This window comes from Ambystoma mexicanum, chromosome 8 (genome assembly GCF_040938575.1).
Source record: "Ambystoma mexicanum isolate Mex_15411 chromosome 8, UKY_AmexF1_1, whole genome shotgun sequence".
In the NCBI taxonomy this organism is placed as follows: Eukaryota; Metazoa; Chordata; class Amphibia; order Caudata; family Ambystomatidae; genus Ambystoma; species Ambystoma mexicanum.
The window spans coordinates 387,504,712-387,530,101 of record NC_090929.1 but is presented as its reverse complement, the minus strand read 5'-3'; the positions used below and the strand labels follow the sequence as shown (position 1 = coordinate 387,530,101).

Here is a 25,390-nt window from a genome sequence, read left to right as displayed (position 1 = left end):
GGCGCGTGTTTGTCCAGTTACTTCACTGGTTTTCAGAATGGCGCTGGCAAAATCCACTTGACTTTTCCGAGCGGAACGCCGTAAGTATGAAGATTACAAAAGTTCAAGTGTTGAGCCTCCTTTTCTGTTGCCTTCCTAACCTGTGATCTGTCCTTTATTTCAGGTGCAGAATGAAGGCGATGCGTTGAGGGATTGAATTGCCGATGGTAAACTCAGGTGAGTTAGCGATGGGGGCGATCCCTCTTAATGTCTTTATATTCCCCCAGTAATGTCTTTTGTCCTTTCCCCATAGGGGCCGGGGTGCGGTACCTGCCAACGAAGCGGCGCTGACCCGAAATGAGGAATGGTCCACCAACCGAAGACCGGTAAGTGTTATGGCGGTAAATTAGGCTTTCCTCATATGTTCCTTCTGCTCACCTTTTTGTCTCTTCTTCTCTCCCCTAGGCGCAGAGATGTGGCGACCGGTGCAGACAGTCGCGGTGGAGCCAGAAGAATTCCCGAGGACAGGTGAGTGAAGCGCGGCGCTGCAGCGAGCAATGCGGTGCTTTTAAATGAAAGTCTTTTCTCAGGAACACTGACGTGAAGGTTCCGGATGCAGGTAAGAAGTTTGATAAAATTCTTGGTTTTCACCTTTCTCTTCTCTTCTTTCCTTACAGGTGTTCCAGGATCGAGGCGGGCGTGGCTGGAGACCAGATGCAGGAGCAGACACGGTGAGCGTTCAGCTGCTTGGATGCAGAACAAAGTGAAGCGTGAACTATTGTCTAGGCGTGGCTTAAATAGCCCCCAAAGTAGTTCCAGGTAAGTATCCTTCCCTCGCCACGTCCGAGTGGCAAAATAGTCCCAATGAAAAAATAGTCCCTTTCAGGTCTCAGGGAGGCCTGAATCTTGCAACATGGTCTGCATCAGGTAAGTGCACAAAACACCTTCCTTTATGAGCCTGGCGCCTATGGCGCCAGGACTGATGTCCAACATGAGCCTGGCGCCAACGGCGCCAGGACAGAGTCCAAAGAGCCCCTATAAGGGGGCGCTGGGCTTTTACCCGGGGGCATGATGCCTGCTCCCAGGGGTGCTGGGCCTGGCCTGGTGCTCCGGGGGAAGGCATCATGACACAGCCCCGCTCTATTCAAGCTTTCCACGACCGGGTGCTGGACATGATGTGTCTATTAGATGTTCCAGTGCCCGAAAAGGGGGTTCTTTCGGGGGCGTTCACCTTATCTCCTTCGGAGCGTACTGGCTTGTTCTTGCAGAAGGACGTTTTAGCCGAGGTCCGTAGAGTTTGGGAGAAGCCACACTCTGGACATTTCGTCAATAAGAAAATGGATGCACGATACAGGCTGCATTCTTCGGAAGAGGTGGCCCTAGCATCTTGTCCGCCCCACTCCTCCACGATGGTGGCTGCGGCCACTTTACAGTCCAGGCCTGCAGCATCCTCTTCTACAACAGCTACGAGGACTTTAAGGCAGGATTTAAGGCGGGATTGTCCGATGTTGACACTTGGGCTCGGGGCCTTATGCTGGGAGTTGATACCTCTCAACAGGCGTGGTTACATGCCACCAAGTTCTCAAAGGAGGTGCAGGACAAGCTGTTGGACCTGCCGTTTGATGGTAAGGAGCTTTTCCATTCCACAACGGATGTGGAGCTGACCAAAATGAAGGACAGCACCCAGACAGCTAAGTCCTTGTCCGTCCTGGTTAAAACTCCTTTTAGAACCCAGAGACCGTTGTCGCAAAGCCGGCCCTCCTCTGGTTTCAGAGGGGTTCTAGAACGGAAATCCCGCAGAGCGCATACCCCTTCGGGTAATAACCGCCGGAGGCAGCAATGGACTCTGTTTTTCTCCCGCTCCTCAGCCTCCTCCTCAGGTTGAGATGGTAACACCACTGAAAAACCTGCCAAATGAGGGTTCTCCGCGCTCGCACAAGACCCCGGTGGGAGGACGCATTGCTTCTCATTGGCAGGCGTGGCAGACCATCAACGAGGACCGGTGGGTCTTGTCAGTCTCTCGGGCGGGCTTCCGCTTACCCTTACCCCCTACCCCACCCTTCAACCCTCCTTTCCAGCATTCGGGGTTATCCTCCCTAAAAGCCGAGGTTCAGAAACTGCTGGACCTCACAGCTGTGGATCCCGTTCCCCTTGGGGAACGAGGGGAGGGCTTCTACTCCCGGCTGTTTACAGTGCCCAAACCCAACCAGGCTGGCCTGCGCACCATCCTAGACCTTTCCCATTTCAATCTTTTCCTACCCCAAGAGAAATTCAAGATGATCACGCCCGGCCAGATACGGTCCTCTTTGCAGATGGCCGATTGGCTCAGCGTTGTGGACCTTTAGGATGCGTACATGCATATTCTGATCTGGAATCCACACAGGAGATATCTCCGTTTCTCTGTGGGAGAGGAGCACTTCCAGTTTCGAGTGCTCCCTTTTGGCCTCAGCTCGGCGTTGCGTGTCTTCACGAAGATGATGTTGGTGATTGTGGCCTATCTTCATCTGCAGGGTATCCATGTGTATCCGTATTTGGACGACTGGCTCTTATGCAGCCATTGCCCGTTGAAAGCTGCGTGCAATCTTCAGTCTCTCCTTCAGCTCCTGTTCCATCTTGGGCTGTCGGTGAACTGGCAGAAATCTTCCATAACTGTCACGCAGGACTTGATTTTCCTGGGTTTCCGCTGGAACACGATCGACTGCAGTGTGTACCTGACCCGGGACAGAATGGCGGATCTGTTGGCCATGTGTTAGAAGTTTGTGCAGTCGGAGAGCATGTCGGTCTGGTGGTTCCAGAGGCTTCTGGGCCTCATGGCCTCATGCATATTTGCTCTTCCTCTTGCTCGTCTCAAGATGAGGCGGACTCAGATGGCTCTTGGGAGTACTTGGCGTCAGGCTGTGAATCCGGACTCCAAGTTGATATTGATTCCGGCTTCCATGAGAGCGGACTTGGAGTGGTGGTCGTCTCTCAACAACCTGTCAGTGGGTGCGGGTTTTCAAGACCCATCCCCTATGGTAACGGTCACAACGGACTCCTCCCTTCTGGGGTGGGGTGTAACGTTGGATCTTCTTCAGGTCTCGGATCTTTGGTCGCCTCAGGACAGGTTCCTCCACCTAAATAATCTGGTGCGCCTAGCGATCTTCCTAGCACTCAAGGCGTTCAGACCGATCATTGCCAACAAAGTGGTCCGTATCCGCATGGACAATGTGGTGTCAATGTACTACATCAACACGCAAAGGGGCACCAAGCCTCCCCCTCTTGTGGACCTGTCCATCCAGATTTGGGAGTGGATGGTTCTTCATGGTGTCTGGCTAGTTGCAGTACACATTCCAGGCCAGCTGAATGTCACGGCAGATGCCCTTAGTCGGCAGACGATGGTAAGCTACGAGTGGAAACTGAAGGCGGAGATCCTCTCAGGGATTTTCCTGCGTTGGGGCACCCCGGAGGTGAACCTCTTTGCAACAGGGGCAAACAAGAAACTTCCTCGGTATGCCTCCAGAAATGGTCTGGGAACCTCCTTGCTGGGGTATGCGCTCGAGATTCCTTGGCACAACATGAGGGCCTATGCTTTCCCGCCTCTGATTCATCGGACGATTTGCAAGCTGAAGAACACGGTGAGCTGTTCTCTTCTGCTTATAGCTCTGTGGTGGCCGGCCAGGCTCTGGTTCTCAGAACTTCAACACCTGTCGGTGCGTGCACTGATCAGGCTGCCGGTGACTCCTGATCTTCTTCACCAGGGGGATCAACAGCTGTGGCACCATTCCCCACAATCGTTCATCTTGGGGACATGGTGCCCGAGTTCTGGTCCTAAGAACATCTGAACCTGTCTGCGGATAACATGTGCATTATTGAAGCAGCCAGAAAACCCTCGACTAGGTCTCAGTATAGAAGCAAATGGCTTAGGTTCTGTCATTGGCGCTTGGACAAACAGTTGGACCTAAGGGCGGCTACGATTGACACTGTGCTGTCCTTCGTATTCCACCTAGCAGAGTCGGGCATTCACGTTCTGTCATGCAGAACTTATCTTTCGGCGGTATCTGCCTACCTATCTACGGACCAATGCTCTTACTCTCTGTCCAATCCAGTGGTTAAGAGACATTTCGCAGGTTTGATGTGCCTTTATCCCCCGGTTCGTAAACCGCACCCGGCGTGGGATCTCAATGTGGTCCTTACGGTGTTGTGCCATAAACCCTTCGAACCAATGGCCACGGTGGACCTTAAACACCTGTCGTGGAAGGTGTCCTTTTTGGTTGCCGTTACTTCAGCAAGGCGTGTGAGTGAGCTCCAGGCTTTGTCGGTGGAGCACCCCTTCTTGGTTTTTTACAAGGATAAGGTGGTCCTACGGACAAACCCTGCTTTTCTGCCGAAGGTGGTCTCTGATTTCCATCTGAACCAGTCAATCTCCCTGCCTGTCTTTTTTCCAAACCCCGCTTCAGAAGCAGAAAGGGTTCTGCATTGCCTGGATGTTAGAAAGGCTCTTAAGTTCTGTCTGGACAGAACATCCGAATTTAGGAGCTCTTCTCAACTGTTGGTGACCTTTGGTAATCCACAAGGTTAGCAGACCTCTAAGGTGACTATCTCCAGATGGATCGCTGCCTGCATTATGGAGTTTTACACTGTCACAGTCTCCTAAAGGTATTCATGCACACCTGGTGCGGGGCAAGGCAGCTGCAGTTGCCTTTCAGAAATATGTCCCCTGGTAGACCATCGCAAAGGCGGCTACTTGGGCCTCCCCATCGGCTTTTTGTAAACATTATTGTCTAGATCTGAGCTCCAGATCTGATGCTCAGTTTGGTCAGGCTGGGCTGAAGAACCTTTTTCTGTAAGGGGTTTTCCATCCACCCGTAGTTCCTGTAAGGGGTGCTTGGAAATCTCCCATAAGTATGGAGGAAAGGGGACGGGACGTAGGAGTATAACCAGGTTACTCACCTAGTGACCACCTTACTCCTAGTCCATAGTCCCCTTTCCTCCATACGCCCGCCCACCGTCCCCTCTAATAAGGTTCCTCTGTTATTGCTTAAAGGTCTCTGACCTGTCGATAGGAAAGGACTGATGGGCGATGCGCGGAGCAGAGCCGAGATGGGCGCGGTTACGGCCGCATGCTGTACCCCCTGTAGAAAGAGAGGAAGGACTGAACATTTTGCAAAATTTTGGATGCTTTTACAAAGTGCTCCGGTCCCGTCCCACAAGACGGAGGAATGTCCCATAAGCATGGAGGAAAGGGGACTATGGACTAGGAGTAAGGTGGTCACTGTGGTGAGTAACCTGGTTATACTACACAAAACTTGAACAATATAAAAAAATGTCTATAGTTTAAGATCTTACAGAGTTATCAAGACTTCAATGTAACTGAGTTTTACATTTGCCCTTGTAATTCAGCATAGGCAAACGCACAACATGTTTCAGTTCATAATCCCAACAGTGCTGTCATGGCCACTGGGCAAGAGCCCATGTCTTCATCACCTACAGGGTCCAAATGGACCCAGTCCTGGCACCTCTGGCACCAGGCTCATAGAAAAGTGTGCTTTGCACACTTTGTGCCTAAGGCACGTGCATCAGAGTAGGGCTTGGCCATAGAGGATCATTGGGGAGCACGTGCAAGAACCTCTGGGAGTGACAAGGTGGAGCCACAAGGTGGGGCCGAATGGAGGGGCCGGGGCCAGCCTATTTAAGGCCAACCCGCCCACCTACTGGCGCTTCGCGTTAGTCTGATTTCTGCAGCGTAACGCTTACCGCCGTCCTTACCTGTTTTCCCCGCTCTTCTCCTCGTCGTGCATCTTACCTGATTCCAGCTACTCCATCGCTGAGGGCGCATCTTTTCCTGATTCCGACTTCTCCATCGCTGAAGGTGCATTTTACCTGACTCCAGCTGCACCATTGCGGAAAGCGCACCTTAGCTGTCTACAGCTACACCATCGCTGCACGCACATCACCTATCTCCTGCAGTCCATTGTCTGCAGTGCATCACATCGTACCTGACTCCCATCGCCATCGGAGTTGGAGCGCTTCTTCACCTGATCCGGACGTCCAGCTACGCGGGAACTTATCTTCCATTCTTCATCTTCACTGAACCTCCATCCTCCAGCCGCGGGCCGGCCTCCAAACAGCCAGCCTTCGCTCGACGCCGCCAGACTTCTCCTGCAAGAGAAAAGAGCACAACAGGTTAGGAGTCATATAAATAACTAATGCTCGGCCGTGCCATACCTAAGCCTAGCGTTCTACATTAAAAGCCAATTTACCATCTAGTTCAAAGGCTTCATCATCCTCTGGGGAATCACTGGACTCGCTCCAAACACAGCGACTCCGGCAACCATCTTCACACCTATAAAGGAGAGAAAAAACATTTGCAAGAATTACGAACTATAATCACAGCAAAAGACATTGCAAGAATTACGAACTACAATCACGGCAAAAGACATTATAATTAACGAACAATAATCATTGCTAAAAGACTCACCGTCTAAGCCGGCCTAGATCGCCGCTTCTACGGGCCAGTAAAGCAACTAGGTCCACTCCAAGCGCCCCTGCTACAAGAAGCAGGACGGAGAGCTCAACATTACAAATAAATAGGTGAGCTTGCATGGGTAAATGCTTGCGCACTTTGTTCTGGCACGAAAGGGTCGAGGGGACTCACAACATGACGACGCCATTCTCATTGCCTCTCATCTTCTCTCAGGGGCAATATCAGAATCCAGAGCAGTTGATTCCTCAGCAGCTGGTGGAGAGAGTCGATCTAGGGGAGCCAAGTCGTGGGAGGGCTCCAACCATGCCCCAACGTCCCCGCAGAGACCAGGTAAGAGTAACAAGCGGTGAACATTCTTCAGGAGCTGTCTATTGGTTTCACTTATAATCCGGGGAATCTAAAAATGTGAAACCCTTGATTAACTCTGGAATGAAATCAGAGTTCTCCAGCATGGGGTCTGGGATGGATTCACATGCTCATGAATATTCCCCGTCGTCAGGCCGGGAATCCTTGGTACAGAAAAAATCAGTATCAGTTTTGTTTCTGATCTATCTTTCTCAGTAGTAACCAATCACTGGTCTCTGGGTCATACTGCCCCTAGCCAATGACTGCCCTCTCCCTAAGCCCCGCCCCTGGCGGCCATCCTCAGATTTTTACCACACGTTCAAGTGTTGGGAGTCCTCGTGCTTAGCTCTCGAGCTTTTGCTGCGTTTTCGTGCTTTTTTCAGGAGATTATCTCATTTTTTCGGTTAAATGGAGCCTCAAGCTCCACCGTTTCTACTTCCGATCAACGGGGATCCGTTTCGGAGTTTCTACGCCCCTCAAGGGTGAAGATCTCGTCGAGTTACGCTTTTGGAGGATTCCAGAAGTTCCGAGGCCTACCCCGGACATAGCCCAGGAGAAAGGGAGCTCGACGCCCGGGAAGCTGTTCAGGACCTGCCCTGGATGCCAGCTTCAGAACGTTTTCAAGGAGGACCAGCATTCGTTATGCCTCTACTGTCTCCATGAGGACAAGACGCACAAGGAAAAGGACTGCGCGTTTTGTGGGAACATGTCGGAGCGGACCATGAAGGATCGCCACCTCCGTCTCGCCAACTGGCTGCAAGGTAAGAGCCCGCCAGGCAAGAAGAGGAAAAATAAGTCAGAGCGGTCTTCTAAGTCCTGTGAGGGTGCTCCGGCGATGGGGGCCCAACAAAAGGCTAAGCACCACGAGTCCGCGGGCACCGGGAGCGCCGAACGGTCGGGCTCCTTGGCTGCCAGGCAGGGCGCATCCTCCCCGGCGCCATCGACCACGATCCAACACTCTGGCTCGGGTAAGAGGAAGTCCGAGAACCTGGCGAAGCTTCTGGAGAGGCCCCGGTCGATCTCGAAGATTCCGGCAGAGGGGGAGCGAGGCTCGGACCCTCCCCCCAAGGTGAAGGCCCCAGGCGTACAGAAGGTGACGTTGGCCTTAATTTACCCTGCTAAGACCTCGATTGAGGATGTCGCCGCGGCCCTGGCTCAGCCTGTGGAGGCTACACCAGTGGAGGCGCCCTCAGGTACCACAGTCTCCCTGCCACCGCGGAGGGAGTCCTCTTTCAGGCCCATCGAGAAGACCCCCACGAAGTCCTCGTTGGAAAGGGAGGGGTTGGTGGCCGTCGTGGATACGGACACGACCTCTGAAGAGGAGCTCATCCAAGTCGTGGAGGAGGCCCAGCCCATCGGGAGGGATCCCGACGAGGGCGACAACGAGGGCGACGGTGACGCAGACGAGGCTCCTCAAGAGCCCTCGCTCCCGTCGTTTCCGGCGCCGCAGGACACCTCGGTGGCCATTTTGTCAGTCATCCAGTCCTTATGCTCGGAGATAAGGACTAGGTTGCCCCTTCCCCTGACGGAGGTACCTGAGCCAGACCCGACGGAGGAACCAGAGCCAGGACCTTCGGAGAGCCCGCCACTTAAGAGGAGGAGGACGCATCCTAGGCCTCCTCTCCCGCCTCTGCGGCCTTCTCTGCCTTCCCCCCGGTCCACTACCCACAGGGATGATACAGGCTTGGACACGACTACAACGGATACGGATGACGACGGAGGCGACGACGGGACGTGTCCCCCTTCGCCCCCCTGCCCGGGCGTCCCCGCCCGACGAGATTGGATCCTTCCATGCTATGATTTCCAGGGCATCCGAGCTTTTCCAGCTCTGCCCGGAAGAAAAGAAGAAGGAGGGGTTGCTTTACCAACGGCGCGAGGCTAAAAGGAAGACAGTCCTCGCCGTACCGCTTCTTGATGACATCTGGGATGAGGGGCTCGCCCTCCTCAAGAGCCCTGCCACGGCTCCTGCGAAGAGGGACCGGTACGAGAAGAAGTACCGGGTCCCCGACGCTGCCCCCTTGTGCCTTAGGGCGCAACCTACCCCGGACTCGGTCGTTTCGGCGGCGGCCAAGAAGAAAGCGGGGGGGGCATCGGCCTCGACTTCAACCTCCCCTCCGGAAGGCGAGGGTAGGAAGCTGGATGCGATGGGACGACGGGTCATCTCATCTGCAGCGACGACCATCAAGGCGGCCAAAGCCCTGGCCATCGTAGCCCGCTACGACAGGGAGTTGTGGTTCAAGATCGCCCCTCTGTTGGACTTCCTTCCGGATGCCAAGAGGGCTGAGGCCCTGGAAATCTAACAGGAAAGTGAGATTGCCTCGGACCATGCCATTATGGTGGCTACGGACATCGCCGACACCGGTTTCCGTCAGTTGGGCAACGGCGTTTGCCTGAGACGACGAGGATGGCTCAAGGGGACAGATTTCCGCCAGGACGTTCAGACCAAGGTTTTGGACATGCCTTCCGATGGGAACAACCTTTTTGGCAAGGCGGTTGATGAATCCCTTCAGGCGATCAAGACGGACACGGAGACGGCCTGTGCACTGGGTGTGCTCCAACAGCGACGGCCGTCCTTTCGGAGTTCCGGAGTTAGACAGGGTGCCTCCAAGGGAGCCGGCAGCAGCTCCCCTACGTACCGCCAAGCGGCAAGGTCTTCGTCGCAGGAGGCCTATAGGGGACGCGGCAAGTCAGGTGGATCCCGCCGTCGTCGCCAAGGTGGTCAAGGAGGCAAAGTGGCATCCAAGCAAGATTGAACAAACCGTCGGGTCGGGCCCCCGCCGAAGCACCCCGGTGGGAGGCCGGCTGACGAAGTTCGTCGGCGTGTGGGAGTCCATCTCCACCGACCGTTGGGTGCTGGACGCCCTGGCCCTGGGGCACGCCCTCGAGTTCCAGAAGAGGTACCCCTGCATTCCTCCCGTGGCCTGGAAGGAAAATCACGTCCCTCAACTGCTGTTGGAAGTAAGGGCGATGTTCAGGAAAGGTGCCATCGAACTCGTCCCGAAGAGGCTTCGGGGCTCCGGAGTTTACTCAAGATACTTCCTCGTGAAGAAGAAGACCGGAGGATGGCGTCCCATCCTGGACCTGCAACGACTAAACAAATGCATCAGAAACAGAAGTTCCGGATGGTCACCCTCCAGCACGTGCTGGGACAGCTGGAGGAGGGCGATTTCCTGTCGTCGTTGGACTTGGAGGATGCTTACTTCCACATCCCTATTCTAAAGAGACACCGAAAGTTCCTCTGGTTCGTGGTCAAAGGGCGGCACTACCAGTTCAGGGCCCTCCCGTTCGGATTAAAATCGGCGCCCAGGGTGTTCACCGAGTGCCTAGCACCGGTGGCGGCGCGGCTGCGCCTGCAGGGGATCCACGTCTACCCCTACCTGGACGACTGGCTCATACGGGCAAGGACAAGGGAGCTCGCCGTGGAACACAATGCGAAGACCGTCCAGCTGCTCATGGACCTAGGGTTCTCCATCAACTTTCCAAAATCCCACCTGGTCCCGTCGCAAGTCCCCCTGTTTCTGGGAGCACAGCTCAACACAGTGGCGCGGTGGGCCTCACCGTCGGAGGAAAGGATAAGGACCATCCTAGGAAAGGTGCAATGTCTGCTGGCCACGGACGTGGCCAGAGTGAGGTCTATCAAGTCCCTCCTCGGAATGATGTCCTCCTGCATTTATCTGGTGCGCCACTGCAGACTTCGGATGCGGCCCTTGCAAGAATTCCTCGACGCCCACTGGATCCAGACGACGGGCAGCTTCGAGGACAGGATCCCGCTCGACGAAGCGTTCCGTCAGGCGATACGATGGTGGGGTGTCCGCGCTCATCTGGCAGCGGGAACAGGTTTCCTAGCCCCGGCCCACCAGGTGACGGTGACGACGGATGCCTCTCTGGAAGGTTGGGGAGCGCACACCGGGGGGCTCCACGCGAGAGGCCTTTGGCTCCCGGAGGAGAAGACTCTCCACATCAACATCTTGGAGCTCCATGCAGTGTTGTGGGCCCTCCGGTCCTTCCTTCCGTCCCTCAAGGGCAAGGTGGTGAGGATCTTCACCGACAACACCACCACAATGTTTTACATTCGGAAGCAGGGCGGAACCAGATCCCCTACCCTATCCAAGGAAGCCCAGGATCTGTGGCATTGGGCCGTCGCCCAAGGGATGTTTCTGGTACCCTTTCATCTGGCAGGGATAAAAAACACCATTGGCGACTCACTCAGCAGAGAGCTGCGCTCGTGCCACGAGTGGGAACTGCGCCAGGATCAAGTGAATCGACTCTTCTGACGATGGGGCAAACCCCAGATCGATCTCTTCGCGACGGCGGCGAACTCCAAGTGCCCGAGGTTCGCCAGCAGGTTTCCCCAACCGAGGAGCATGGGCGATGCTTTCTCGTTCCCCTGGGACGGCCTGTTCCTTTATGCATTCCCGCCATTGCTATTCCGGCTCGTCAACCAGCTCAAGAGGTCCCGGTGCAGGATGATCCTCGTCGCACCGGCGTGGCCGAAGCAGATCTGGTTCCTGGACCTTCTGGACTTGTCAGCGTCCACACCAGTCAAGCTGCCGACGGACGCGGATCTTCTCTCCAGAGAAGGAGGCGCCATTCTTCAACACGAATCAGAGTCGCTGAACTTGCAGGCCTGGCTCCTGCAGCACTAGAGTTTGGAGAATACGACATCCCGGCCGACTGCAGAGAGGTTCTTGCAAAGGCCAGGGCATCCTCAACTCTCAAGTGCTACGGACATAAATGGAAGAGGTTCGCTGTCTGGTGCCGTGCACAGAAGATTAACCCTCTGCGGATTACGGCCCCTCAAGTATTGCCATACCTACTGTCTTTGGCCAAGGCTGGCCTATCTCACGCTTCCATCAAGGTACATCTGGCTGCCGTCTCACGTTACACCATAACTACAGGACTGGCGTCCTTGTGGTCTCATCCTCTGGTGAAGGAATTTTTGAAAGGACTGTTCCGATCATTCCCGCCGGTGAAGGCCCCTGCCCCGGCATGGGAGTTCAACGTGGTGCTAACTAGGCTCATGGGGGCCCCATTCGAGCCTATGCATTCAGTGCCGTTGAAGTTTCTGTCGTGGAAGACAGCATTCCTCGTGGCCATCACCTCTGCACGACGAGTGGGAGAGATCTAGGCCCTGTCTTGCAAGCCTCCATACTTGACTTTTCACGACACGAGGGTGGTGCTGAGGACGCACCCCTCCTTCATGCCCAAGGTGCCGTCGGACTTCCACCTCAACGAGCCCTTGGTGTTGCCAGTTTTCTTCCCGTCGCCTTTGTTGCCGGCTGAGAGGACTCTGCACTCGCTGGATGTAGCTAGAGCGCTGAAGTTCTACGTGGCCCGCACGAAGAGTTTTCGGAAGACATCACAGCTGTTTGTGAACTTTGGACCTGTGAATCAAGGGAAGGCTCTCTCGAAGACTTCCATTTCCAGATGGCTCTCCGGCTGCATCATGCACTGTCACCGGTTGGCAAACCGACCGTTGCCAGGCCGTCCGAGGCCCCATTCGACCAGAGCGATCGCTGCTACTACGGCGTTCCTGTCTGGTGTGCCCCTGCTCGACATTTGCAGGGCTGCTACGTGGAGGTCGACGCACACCTTCACGAGATTCTACTGTGTCGACTGGGATTCCAGGGAGGAGTCCAGAGTCGGCCAGGCAGTGCTGCGCAACCTATTCGCCTAAGGTGAGCCTGGTGAGGAGGTAAGAGTTGCTTAATGTTGAGTTGTTGTATTGCTTGATATTGAGCCTTTTGCCACCTCCCGTGGTTGTGCATGTGTATACTGCTATGTATTCTTATATTCATGAGCATGTGAATCCATGCCAGACCCCATGCTGGAGAAGGAACATGTTACTTACATGTAACTGTTGTTCTCCAGCATGGGTCTGGCATGGATTCACATGCGAACCCTCCCGCCTACCCCTCTGCGGCTCTTCACTTAGTCATACTGCCACTTCACGTGCTACCAAATCTGAGGATGGCTGCCAGGGGCGGGGCTTAGGGAGAGGGCAGTCATTGGCTGGGGGCAGTATGACCCAGAGACCAGTGATTGGTTACTACTGAGAAAGACAGATCAGAAACGAAACTGATACTGATTTTTTCTATACCGAGGATTCCCGGCCTGATGACGGGGAATATTCATGAGCATGTGAATCCATGCCAGACCCATGATGGAGAACAACAGTTACAGGTAAGTAACTTGTTCCTTACTGTCTCTTGCAAAAGGTTGCCTTCTTTCACACTATAGGATGTCAGAGGAACACACACAACAGAAATAGCCATTAATGCTATTATAAATGTAGGGAATTAATATATACATCCCTCATCCATCCCGGAGGACAAAAACATAAGTCCAAAGTATTACCTCGGGTGGGTTGTGGGGTAGCGTAGTTTCACAGGATGGACATCCGTAATTAAAACGTGACCCTGAACAATCTGTGGAAACACCAAAGTTGTTTACAAACTACCAATCACCCTAGTGTGTTAGTACTCAAAAGCCTCAAACACATTTCAAACTAGACACTAGAGGAAATATATTCTCACCTAGATTAGAATATTCACCTAGATTGGAATATTCTTTAGTAATCATACACCCATATTGCATCCTTCTAATCTACTGGCTTGCCAGAGTGAGATGGGGTTCATTTCACAACCAAACCTATACCCCTTACTTGTGGAGTGCCTCGAGATTTTCTCTCCCACCCTGGGCCTTTAATGTATATGCTTGCTCCACTATCAGATATCCTCGACCATTTCAATATATCAATTAACATCTACGCTGATTACACACAATTCCTTGACCCTGAGTATCGCACTCATTCTTTAAACTTAGCTGCCTGTCTATCTGCAGTCCAAACCTGATTTTTAGGTAGACTATTATGCTTTAAATCAGAAATCATCCTTTGTGGACTTGTCCAAACATCAGTTATCCCCAAGATATGATCTTCTGACCGGAGCCTAGTTACGCTCCCCTTAAAAGCAAAAACATAAAAGTGCTCTTTAACCAACACCTCACATTCTCCCATCATATCGTCACTTAGTCGCTGTCATTACACCCAAGTCTGCTGTGCCAGAGTCTTCTGACTGGGATCCCCCTTTTACTTCGCCAAAAACACTTAAAATACTTACCTCTTCAGCAGTCAGTTCATCAGACTTTTATTTCTTCGTTTATTTACTTCTTCTTACCTTTACTTGGTCAGCATTTTCAGATTGTCAAGGTGGCAATGAGTATGGTATGGTTTAGCTGTAAGGTAAGGGTTTGACGTCAAGCGGGGTTAGGAGGAAGAATATGGGTTAGAAGAGGAGTACAAAGGGTTTCTCCCTATAATGACAAAGTGAATGTTAGAAGAAGTGAAAAACTGAAGAAGCAAAGGTTTGAAGAGATAAATGTGACAAAGTAAATGCATGGTGACGTGAATGCTGAAGAAGTAAAGACATGCAACCCCCCAGCTCTGTACATGAATCATGAGGTTAAATTCATGTATACACTACGTGACGAATTCCGAGGTATTGTCACTGCTTTACATGGGGAAGCCTCCCTCACGATATACCCTCATTTGGTGCGCCGTTTCGCCACGGGCCGGTTCAGCGCAGCCACTTTGCCGCAGCTGCCGATTTGGCACGCCCATTTTGGCGCCGGTGCCTATCTGGCGCGGCTGATTTGGTGCAAGGGACGTTTGGACGTGGCTGCCATTGCAGCCACGTCTAAACGCCCTTGTGCCAAATTCAAAAGCATCATTCTTTGCAAATGCAACAGGTTGTGGTACGTTGCCTGTTAACGTGTTGCATTTGCAAAGCATGATTTTTATGATTTTATGAAGAATTGTGCAGTGTTTGTTTTTGGCAAGCACCCCTCCACCCCCCTATATGCTCAAAATGCATACCCTCCTAAAACGCACACGTACGTGAACCTATGTACATACACTTGTGTATTCAAGATACATGAAGTAAACAAAACTCACACAGATATTTACAAATCCGTGTTGATGCTGCTTCACATATACGTATTTATACAGAAACCAGTAATTAAAATGGTACAGTGACAGTCCGCTGTTAATGATGTGTTGGTGTTTAATGAACATGAAAAGTCCTGTGGACCTTCCCTCTATACCCCCCACATCCATTCTTTCCTGTAAACCCGTCCCCCTGTTATAGGTTTGGACAATATTCTTTTACCCAACAGGGCAAGAATAGCTATGTATGTAATACAGTTATATGCATGGTGTTAAATAATAGAGTAGTTCATTGCATCACAGTAAGTTAGTAGCGTGGGCTCAGCCTGCGTATCATCTGGTGTTCTGTGAAATGGGGAGGCACGGGGGAGATCTGCGCTGCAATGCCTTGATTTGCGGGTCCAGCACTGCCTGCAGAAGAGGGCTCGACCTAAGTTAGGTGTGGGCCAGAGTGTTAGGCAGAAACCTGTGCAGTTCCCTCTGGGACCACTGCAAAAGATTTAAGACTACAGGTGTTTGGCAGTAAACCCACTTGGTAGCAGTCTGTAACACACAGAGTCACTTGGTAGCTGTGGCTGAGCAGTCAGACTTCCCTCAAGAAGAGTTAGGCAGTACACAGAGTATTCACAATAGGTGAAAAGAACACAGTGGAACAAGTAAACACTGACCAGGGCTTGGTGTAAAAGAGATATAATTATTTATTTAAAACCACATCTAGAAAAACACACAGGCACTTACAGTAAGCAATTCAAAAACACGGTCACTAAAAGATATACACTCCCTTAGAAGAATATTAGACAAGTCTTAAGTAAAGCCCCACTTATTTTCAGACAGCGGTGAGCGCTTAACGCAGATGGCACTCTAATAATTCGTTTTAAAAGGGAGAGAAAAGCAGAGAATAAATTGAAACAGGTCCCAACACTTTTACAAGAACACAACAAGAGAGGAAGGCAAAGTAAAACCGTGAAGTTAGAGTTCAGTAGGCTGGATCCACTTTAAGAGGATCAAACGAAATGTGTCCAAGGTCACACGGTTGCAGTGCAGAAAAGTCTTGAAAAGGTTCAAAAAGAGTTGGACCAAAGAAAGGGACCAGTTAGAAGGTGAAGGCAGCCAGCCCAGTCCAGAAGGTTAAGGGGTTATTATTACCTTGTAGCAATCTTTAGAAAGGGAGGCCTGGCGGACATGGTACCTTAAAGTGGTGAGAATACTCCAGCGGGGCAGTTGTTCCTGGCAGTGGATGCAAGTTGTTGCTTCGTCCGGGGGAAGAGAGGATCTCGTCGGGGAGGAAGACAGGAGTCCGTTGCACTGCCAGGGAAGAAACCAGCCGCGGAGTTTCTCAGGTAAAAGGAGCGGTCCTTTGGTTCGCGGTCCAGTGGTAAGTGGTTATCCGGTTGCCGTGGTGCTTGGCACGGCAATTCGACCACAAGCCGGTCTGGGGTGCGAAGAGAAGAAGGTAAACTGGTTGTGCCCACCAGTCAGGGGAAGAAACCTCTCCAGCCGGGAGATCTTCTCTGTCCTCGGGAAGTGTTTAGGCGGTTCCGCAGGGCTCTACCGGTGGTGTCGTCGTGGTAGGTCGGCTCAGCTTCTCCCTCGTCGGATTCTCAGGTCCTGTGGCGACTTCTGAAGTTCCAGTCCCCAAAGCCCTGCTTTTATGCAGCACACCCCCATTCACTCAGCCTAGCTGTCAATCAAACATGCTAAGTGGTGAGCCGGCCGGCTCACCACTTGGGCCAATCACACAAGAGTGCGACTTGACTTACAAAGGTAACTCAGTCCAGGGTGCCTAAACCCCCTCCCACACCCCTGTGGTACCCAGACAGAGTGGCACCACTTTTGAAGGCTTCTGTGGAGAAGCCCGCCAAAAAGTGGAACAAAGGGCTCGACTTGGGTTGGAGTCACAGAAGAGAACACAAACGCCATTTTAGAATCGAGTCCTGGCAAAAAAAATACCAACCGGCGAATTAATATTAAATAAATAAACCTGCAGTATGTTCGAGGCTATGAGAATTAAATAATTGAAGTTGGTAGCCTCGAACAATGGGAAAATCCCATGGGGATATATTCGCAGTCGAATATAAAAAGTAGTATCCACTGCCACCAGCCAAAACTCGATCAGGGGGGACGGAGACGTGCCCCCTCGACTAACAGACCCCAGGGCAATCGAATTGCCCCGACCAGTACGTCCACAATATGATGGTTTGTACTGGTTTCTGTTAATAATTTGGGACTAGTAAAGCCAATGGTGACTTTACTGTCTCCCAGGGCATGTAGTCAGTCCCAGGGTATGGAGTCTATGGTGGGGTGTCACTATGACACCCGTGTCACTGCACGGAGGGTGCTGTGTAACACACATAGTAAAAACACATGAGACCCTATGGAATAAAGGACCCCATAGCCCATAAAACACATTAACAGTCAAAGGAACACCATAAATCATGCCCAAGAGTGGGAGAAAAAAAGAGTCTCACTCTTGGCAGGAGAAAAAAACAAACTCCAGAAATCCAGCAAAGCTGCTGGGGGACTCACTAGGTTAGGAAATTCAGCCTAAAGAGAGAATTCTCCCTAACACAGGGCAGGTCCACGCTCTAAGGATTAAGGGTGAACTAACTCTCAGAGAAGCGGCCGAATATCTCGAAGCATGCTGCAACATGAGCCATTCAAGTAACCTAAACCTTCCAGGAGGATCCAACACTGAACGGACCATCTACCCCTCTAGATGTGAACCAGGGTCACCAAATATGGGCCTGAATGGATTAATCTCATCGCTGTCGGTTCCATGTGTTAATATCACCGCAAAAAATATCGTCATACAAAAATATCTCCATATATTTGCGGCAATATTAAGGCATGGAACCTGCGGGGGACACCCCACGCAACCCCTGCATTATTTGTAAAGGAGCAGGGCTCGCAAAAACCCCAAAATGTACCCCCCCCCGAATTATCAACTATGGCCGTTCCAGACGACCATATATACAGCAATATTTTTGGTGGGGATAATATGTAGTGATACCTCGCTGTCAATACTTGCTCGTTTGAGTCGTGCCAATAGAGAATGATGGTATCAATGAATGAACACACAACTATATATTGCACCAAGTGGTGAGCAAGCTTTTGGATCTGATCAGGGGCCAGCATTGCTCTGTTCTGAGGTGGCAGAATGACGAGTCTGTGGAAGCGCAGCGTTGTTGAGGCAGAGTGGGAAGGGGTAACGGAGAACGAGAAGCGGTCCACAAGAGATAGAATAGTTCTATTTTGTGGAAGAGGTAGCATTTTCCTCTCTCACCTCGCGTTCTTCGCCATGTCGGTTGCGCACATCATATGGCAAGGCTGTCCCTTTAGCTCACTTGGGGCGCTGGAAAACAAGGATCCTGTCGAGATTGAAACTGATAGTTTCGAAGCACGTCAGTCCTTGCACCCCCACGTCCCCCGCTCCTTGCATCATCCCTATGCATTTGTCAATGCCCACTGACATATGTCATTTTTGCTGCTAAGGTGGAACACGCCGAGCGTTCCCGGGCTGTTACATCAGCAGCTTCTTCTCCAGACACAACTATGCTAAAATGGCTCTAAAAACACACAAACTGCACATGTGGGCAATCTGTGGGCACTGGATAGTCTGACAGAAAAATACACGCCTGTCCACCGAAGTAAACAAGTCGCAAGGAGTGATCATTTGCAGTATTTCAACAGTTTTTGATGCTGTAAACTCATACGGTCAGCGGAGGGTCCAACAGAAGACTCAGTGACATGTACACGCAACCTCACCTGCGCCTTCCTCCTCACCTTACTTAATCAGCCACTACCCCCATCCATGATGTCAACTCACAATGAGGCCAATAACTGCGCCAAAACATTCTGGCGCCAGAACACCCCAACGGCGAACTGGTTGCGCCAAAACAGGCTCTGTGGCCAATTGGTCACACCAAATCGGCCTGCTCTGCCTTCTCATCTGGTCAAGGAGGTGAGCCCGCTACGGGATAGCCCCCCTGGAGGTTGTTCTCAGCGGGAAGATCTTATGGGGCGGGAGGTCCCCATTGAGAGTAGTGATCAGTTCGGGATAACGCAGTACCCTATTGACCCTCCACTACCCTCCAACTCCACACTACCTAATGCCCCATGTGTTTTTTTAGCATATCCCAGGTAAGATCGACTGGAAGGGCCACGAACTAGAAGGTGACTGAGGCAGAGAAGCCACTGCGGAACCACAGAGGAGAAGGCCCCGGTGAGCCAGAGGCGCAATCGAAGCAGCTGGGAGACCCGCAAACAGAGGGTGACTGCCGAGACCCTGCAGGTACTCGGGTGGCTAATCCCAGGGTTGGGGATACCCAGATGGTGTAGAAGGCCTGAAGCGAAGCACAGAAGCAATCTTCACAGGGGCAGAAACACCAAGTTGAGGCGGTCTGGGACCCATATTGGGAAAGCATAATCCCATACAGTAACAATGAATTTTGCATGTACAAATAGTGCTCACACACAGGGGAGTAAACCAAGGCTGTGCCTTAAAGAGAGAACATATACAGATATGAACTTTGAATATACAAGTGATACTCACAGACCTTGGCAGGGGTGTAAACCAAGGCTGTGGCTTGAAGAGCTATCAGCTAAAGATAATTGAGAGCAGTCAAGTGAAGGGTGTCTGGAACCCATGCTGGGGAAGTGCATGCCAAACAGTAACAAAGAGGAATACAAAGCTTAAATGTATACATGACACTCGGCAACCTTGGCAGGAGAGTAAACTAAGGCTGTGTGTGAAAGGGAAGACGGAGAGAGAGAACATTGAATACCCTACTTGGCCGGAAATTGGACAAAGGAAGGGGTTACTGAGAAGAGTTTCTGGGACCTACAGCAATTGGGAGGAAGATCAGCCCTACCTGGGAGAGAGAACCAGGCTAATCTTGCTCATCGCAGTACCCGGGAGCCCGGTTCTTCTCAGAAACGGTCGGGGGCCCTCAACAGAGTTTGGGAGCGAGAACCAGGCTAATCTTTCTCATCGCAGTACCTGGATATGATATGATATGATATGATAAGATAAGGCATTTATAACGTGCCTATACACAAATGTTTAAAGGCGCAATAAGGCAAGGGAGGGGAAACGAAGGGAGGACAGGCAACGATCCTACTAGGTCAGGTGTCATTCAGATCGCGCAAGTGCATGGGATGGGGGAAGGAGGAAAGTGCGGGGTAAGAGGGGAGGGCGAGTGCAGTACCTGTGCATAGAATAATAACAATAAGTAAAAATAACGGCCAGCAGGTGGCAAGTGCAAGGTAAGTGTAGACATCAGGTGTCAAGTGCTGGTAGTGGGACTGAAGGGATACAGAAACAGTCCCCAAGTGCAGGAGTTGCCAGGCAGGCAGTGCAGGTGTGTGTGACTGGAGGGGGAGGGACCTGAGCCCGAGAACAGAGGGTGCTGTACTGCTTTGGGAGTCTTATCAGATGAGGAATCTGCAGTAGAATGCAAAGCATTGAAGGAGAAATTACTTGCCTGTAATGTTCTTTCTGTGGATTATTTTCCCGCAGATTCTGCACCGCCCTCCTAGCCTGCTCCGCTAAGAAAGTGTTCTAATCCTTGCTCTCAATTACCCCATTTCTTGTGGGACGATGATGACAAAATGAAGAAAAAAAACCAAAGATGTGTTATACACATTGTGGTATTGTCGGCCTTTAGCCCTCCAATATAATTGGCTGGTCCTCATGCAAAAAAAAGAAAAAATCAAATCTTTGCCTTATTTCATTGCTGAATTCCGTTGTATTCTCCCTTGCGGCTGCTGAGCATGGGGGAAAAAGGTGGGGAACTGTGCTGTGGCGACTTAGTGACGTTGTATATGTACCACAGACGCCACGTCCTGAGCCATGGAGCGGCACAGTCGAGGCACGACTTGGTCGAGGGACGACACCAGGCCGCACAACGCCAACTGTAGAATGTTTTTCCAAGCAGCTGAAGATGGATGGGATATTTATCGGATGAGGAATCTGCAGGAGAAGAATACATAGAACATTACCGGCAAGTAGTTTCTCCTACTTCCCATGAGTCAATTATCACTAGCCACTGCTTGTACCGAGTGCACATTTTGAGGCATGTGGACATGTGTTAAAACTCAAGATTGGTAATGACATCTATTTAGTGTCGACCAAAAGTTAAACTGTCTTCTGTCAACTAAATACATTTGCCAGTGAGGCAGTCAAATCCTGCATTTTTTTAATTCAGTTAATTTCTTAGTTAAAAAGAAATAACTAAGAGAGAACGTATTGTTGAATTATCGACCTACCTAAATTATTCTTTGACACATATCTTCTTTTAAGTCTCTGTTTGTTTCTTTAATAGGAAAGGATCCCTGGACTGGTGCAGGAGAAATCAGAGCCGTGAAAATAGCAGGTGAGACATTTTCTGTTATTTTGGTTCAAGCACCCTGAACATTCAATACTTCTGCACAAGGAATGATAAAGAATGCCTATACTATAAACGTGCCTGACTGTAGGACAAACAATGCTGGCAGGAGGCAGTGGTTTAGTAATGTCAGTTTCAGGAATTAATATGACTGGTCTTTTTTTTTTAATTCTTTTTATTGATTTTACAACATGTAAAACTTAATGAACTTCCCCATCTGTCCTCCTCCCCCCCGGAAGGATCAGCTTTCTCCTCCTGGTTTTCTCTGTTGCAATTCCCTTAGGTTAGGTCCCGGAGTGTGTGCCATTGTGGGCACCATTGTACCGTGAAGTCCTCCTTCAGGAAGGTCAGAATCTCGCCCCAGTCTGTTGCAAATATGTGTAGGGTATTGTTCATCGCATACGTGGCCCATTCTAGTGCCACCAATTCCCATATTTTGCGTAGCCGCTCGTGTATCGTTGGGAGGGATGGCCCCTTCCATTTTTAGGCAATAAGAGTCATTGCTGCAGTGTCATGACTAACCTCGCCTTCTCGCTGCCCCTGGTTTCTTCCGTTGCCCCTTCCTCTTTCATGCCCAACAGGACCCGTTGTAGACTTCTACCTGTCTTTTCACCAAATGCCTGAGCTTGTGCCTGTAGCACCTCCTCCCAGAAAGGCTTAATCTTGGCTTTGCAGGAGAGTGAACCAAGTTGGCCCAAAACCAAGTGAAAGGAAGATGACCAGGGGAAGGGAGTTATTCCCCCGGAATGGTGTAGTTGTGGAACTAAATGAACGAGAGGCCAGGGGAAGGGAGTCATTCCCCCTGGTTGTGTCGAACTTTGAAGCTGAAATACCAGGAGAAGGGAGTCATTATTATGGTAACCCAGAGGCCAGGGGAAGTTGTTGTTCCCCCTGGCAGGACTCGTTTGTGTTGAAAACATTTGATTCAGGGGAAAGGAGTAATTCCCCATGTAATAAAAAACTGAGAACTTTCTGCTACAGAGTTTTATAGGCTTGGTTATCCTTTATTGGTGAAGTACTGGGACCAGTGGACGGGAGTCATTCCCCATGATAAAGAACATGTAAGGCAAACCACAATCAGGAACTGCGACACCCAATCCACGAGAAGGGAGTCATTCTCCTGGATCAAGAACATTGAAGCAACATTTGGTTTAGTTATAAGTGTAAGGGACAAATTCGTTTTTAATTCAGGATGGTGGACTATTGATCTACTTGGACATTCTTACAACCCTGTTTATATATAAATTGCGACAGGGACCCCCTCTTAAAGATTGGGAAAGTTAGGTTTTCTCCTTATTTTCTTGACCAAATAAGTCTTTAGCAAACACTATGTCACCTGTGTGGTAGTCTCCTCCGTCTGCACCCTTAGAGAGGTTACTTCAACTTTACTGTATAGTTTATGTATCTTTTCCCACTCTTATTTGTTGAGGGTCATGTGTCCGTCTCACTTTCTTAACTTGTTCTACTTTGTGGGCTGTTCCAGCCTTGTATTACATTGTTTGTCTCCCTTTTTGCTATGGATCATAGGGGCCATGTGCCTGTTACGTTCTCTTAACTGTTGATAGTATTGGTGGATATTACATCTTTTCACTGCAATCTTTGTATAGTTTGCTCTCTGATTTAATGGGGCATTGTGCCCATTACATTTGCTCTAGGTTTTGTACCTGCATCAATTTTTGGTGCTTCTGGAAACCTGCAGTCCTATATTTTGTTCCACTGGTCCTTAGTATCTCTCTCCCCGCCAGTGCCTCTCATGGCAGGAAAGACTCTTGTCGATGGGATCTCGGAATCTCTGGCTCCTCTTTTCTCTCAGCGTTGGTTGCTTGGTGCCAGGCCCGCCACTGGCCTTCAGTGGTAAAGCCACATGGGTCGACTGTTTCTTTTTGTCCTCTATCTCGCCTTGACCCGAGTTTCCTGCTCTGTCAAGGCACCCTCCGTCCAGCCTCCAGCTAGTGGCCTTCTCGCACTGCTCGTCACCGCTGGCCCTGTGGCTCAATGTAGATCTGCTCCTCCAGGACGTAGATGCTCCAGGGGATCGCCAACATGTAGCACTTGCTCTCCTCCCACCATGGGATTTCCCTCTCCATTCACAAAACACTTGCGTCTTATACACGTCATTAGAATGAATTAAATGACGTCCATCTTCCATGAATATGACACTTGGGTGAGGTTCACCATTACCTGAAGCCAATTAGGTCACAGACAGTACTTTGTGATTTATAGTTGTAGCATGGAATGCAACCGTTTTTACAACATTCGCATATGGAAAAAGGGTTGTTTTTACATGTTTCTTTACAGTGATTTGGCATCTGCTCCTTCCCGGCTGGGTGTCTTTTTCTCAGTATTGTTAGACGGTGAAATGGGAGGTTAGAGGTCTCTCTTAGCAGTAACGTGAGGAGTACTGGCGTCGGGGACCTCTCGCATTGTTCCCCTCCGTGCTTGGCTTCCCAGGTGCTAGCCATCATCTCGCTCTCCGCTTCCCAGTTTACGGCTGCAGCTGATCCTGAGCACCTTAGAAACTCCTGCAATGGATAATTATACTGCTTCGGCCAATCACTGGTCTCAGAAGTCTAGACTACTCATTCTGTTTCTGAGCCATAATCATTGTACTCGCGGGCCTCTCCCTCGTCGCAGTACTAGCCTTAAAGCAATATGCCTGATATGTGGAAGTCTTTGGATTCTCATATTGGTTGATTAATTGGTTGGAATACAATGCAATATGTTGGTTCTGTCTAAGCAAGTGTAAGAATGATTTAAAGAGGGGGGAAGGAATAACCAATTACAATTACACAACGCATTGCTTCAGTTGAATACTGCGTTCCCTGGTATTATTGATCCCCAATGTTAGTGTGCAGTTCATTCGTCCACAGAGCTCTCCCTACGATGAGCGTCATGAAAACCGTCTCCCCTCACTGTCACTTGCATCCTTTTTAATGCCCGTTCCGTAGCAAGAAACACACACAGCATCTTTCACATCCTACCTTCTGACAGTCCTGACCTCATTTTTATCACAGAAACCTGGTTCTCCGACGATTTTGCCAGGGACGTCATTTCACCAAAATGTCAGGGGTAGTGGAAGTGACATCACACGACCCTTGACCCCCTGATGACATCACAGGAAGTGATGTCATTTGACCCCGCCCTGAAGTGATATCGCAGAAAGCGATGGAACATGACCTTTCCGCGCTTTATATAGAAAAAATGTACATCCGATATCACCCAGCCTGTGTTGGTACTCACTTATTGACCTCAGAAGGATGAAAGACTGAGTTGAGGTATTTAAGCACAGACTAAATCAGTGAAGTGTGCCTGAAATAAACCTTTGATGAGTCTAGCAATTATTGTATAGAATTCCAGAAAGGCACATTATTTGGTATTCCTATTCTTTCTTATTTAGGGTCAGTGCTGAAAGTGTTAGACTTGAGGCACTCCTGTTTTTATTTTTCTTCTTTTTTTCAAAGGGGCCTGACCAAAAAAACCAGCCACTCCAGAAGCAAAGAGCCATATGGTGCTGGCCGTAGCCCAGGAGCTTGCATTACCAAAAAAAAAAAAAGTAATTTTTTTCATTAAGACAGAGGTCGCAAGGGTGACACCTAAGAGATCGCAGTTGCCACCTCTGGCGACCCCTAAATGACGTCCCTGGATTTTGCACCAGACACACCAAGCCTTCCCCCCCTTGCTACTCGCTTATCGCCCACAACAGACCCTCTACAGGTGGCAGAGTGGCATTCCTCTACAAACCCCATTTCTCCATCTCACTCGTCGAATCCCAGACATGCAACACTTTCTGTGGATCCCTTCTAGTAAAAAACTTGCTACCATCGACATTCACCCACAGCTTCCTACTCATTTACAGACCCTCTGGATACGACAGACATTTCACCAACAATCTCTGTAACTCAATAGATACCATTTGGTTAAATCACCCACCTCTTACACTCCTTGGAGATTTCAATATCTAATTTGATATGCCCAACAACCCCATGACCCATCCTCTGGTCGACAGTCTTGATGCACTCAACCTCTCCCAACATACCACTGATCCAACTCACCCAGGTGGGCACACCATTGATGCGATTTTCAGCTCCTATGACGTGGTCTCTAAATCCAGTCCCAAACCGTTTATCTGGACAGACCACTTTGCCATCCCTTTCTCTACCCACACACTCTATTTCTCCTCCTACAGCTCCCCCCAGCCCCACCTTTGACCACAAATGCTGGAACAAAGTCAAGGTACTCACCGACCTAGCGGAAGCCCTGCTACTCCATCCC

General features: G+C 50.6%; 1 protein-coding gene across 6 annotated transcripts in view; it reads left to right on the top strand.

Moving 5' to 3' along the window:
- The window catches only part of ZNF618 (zinc finger protein 618), a 2,057,359-nt gene that overhangs the window by 1,895,516 nt on the left and 136,453 nt on the right, over positions 1-25,390 (top strand). For 5 of the 6 annotated variants that reach the window (XM_069609870.1, XM_069609868.1, XM_069609871.1 and 2 more), the window contains one exon: positions 21,056-21,106. The exons of the other annotated variant lie outside the window; for it this stretch is intronic. In XM_069609870.1, the coding sequence (XP_069465971.1) occupies positions 21,056-21,106 (51 nt within the window). The remainder of the gene's footprint in view (positions 1-21,055; positions 21,107-25,390) is intronic. 6 annotated transcript variants of the gene reach the window in all.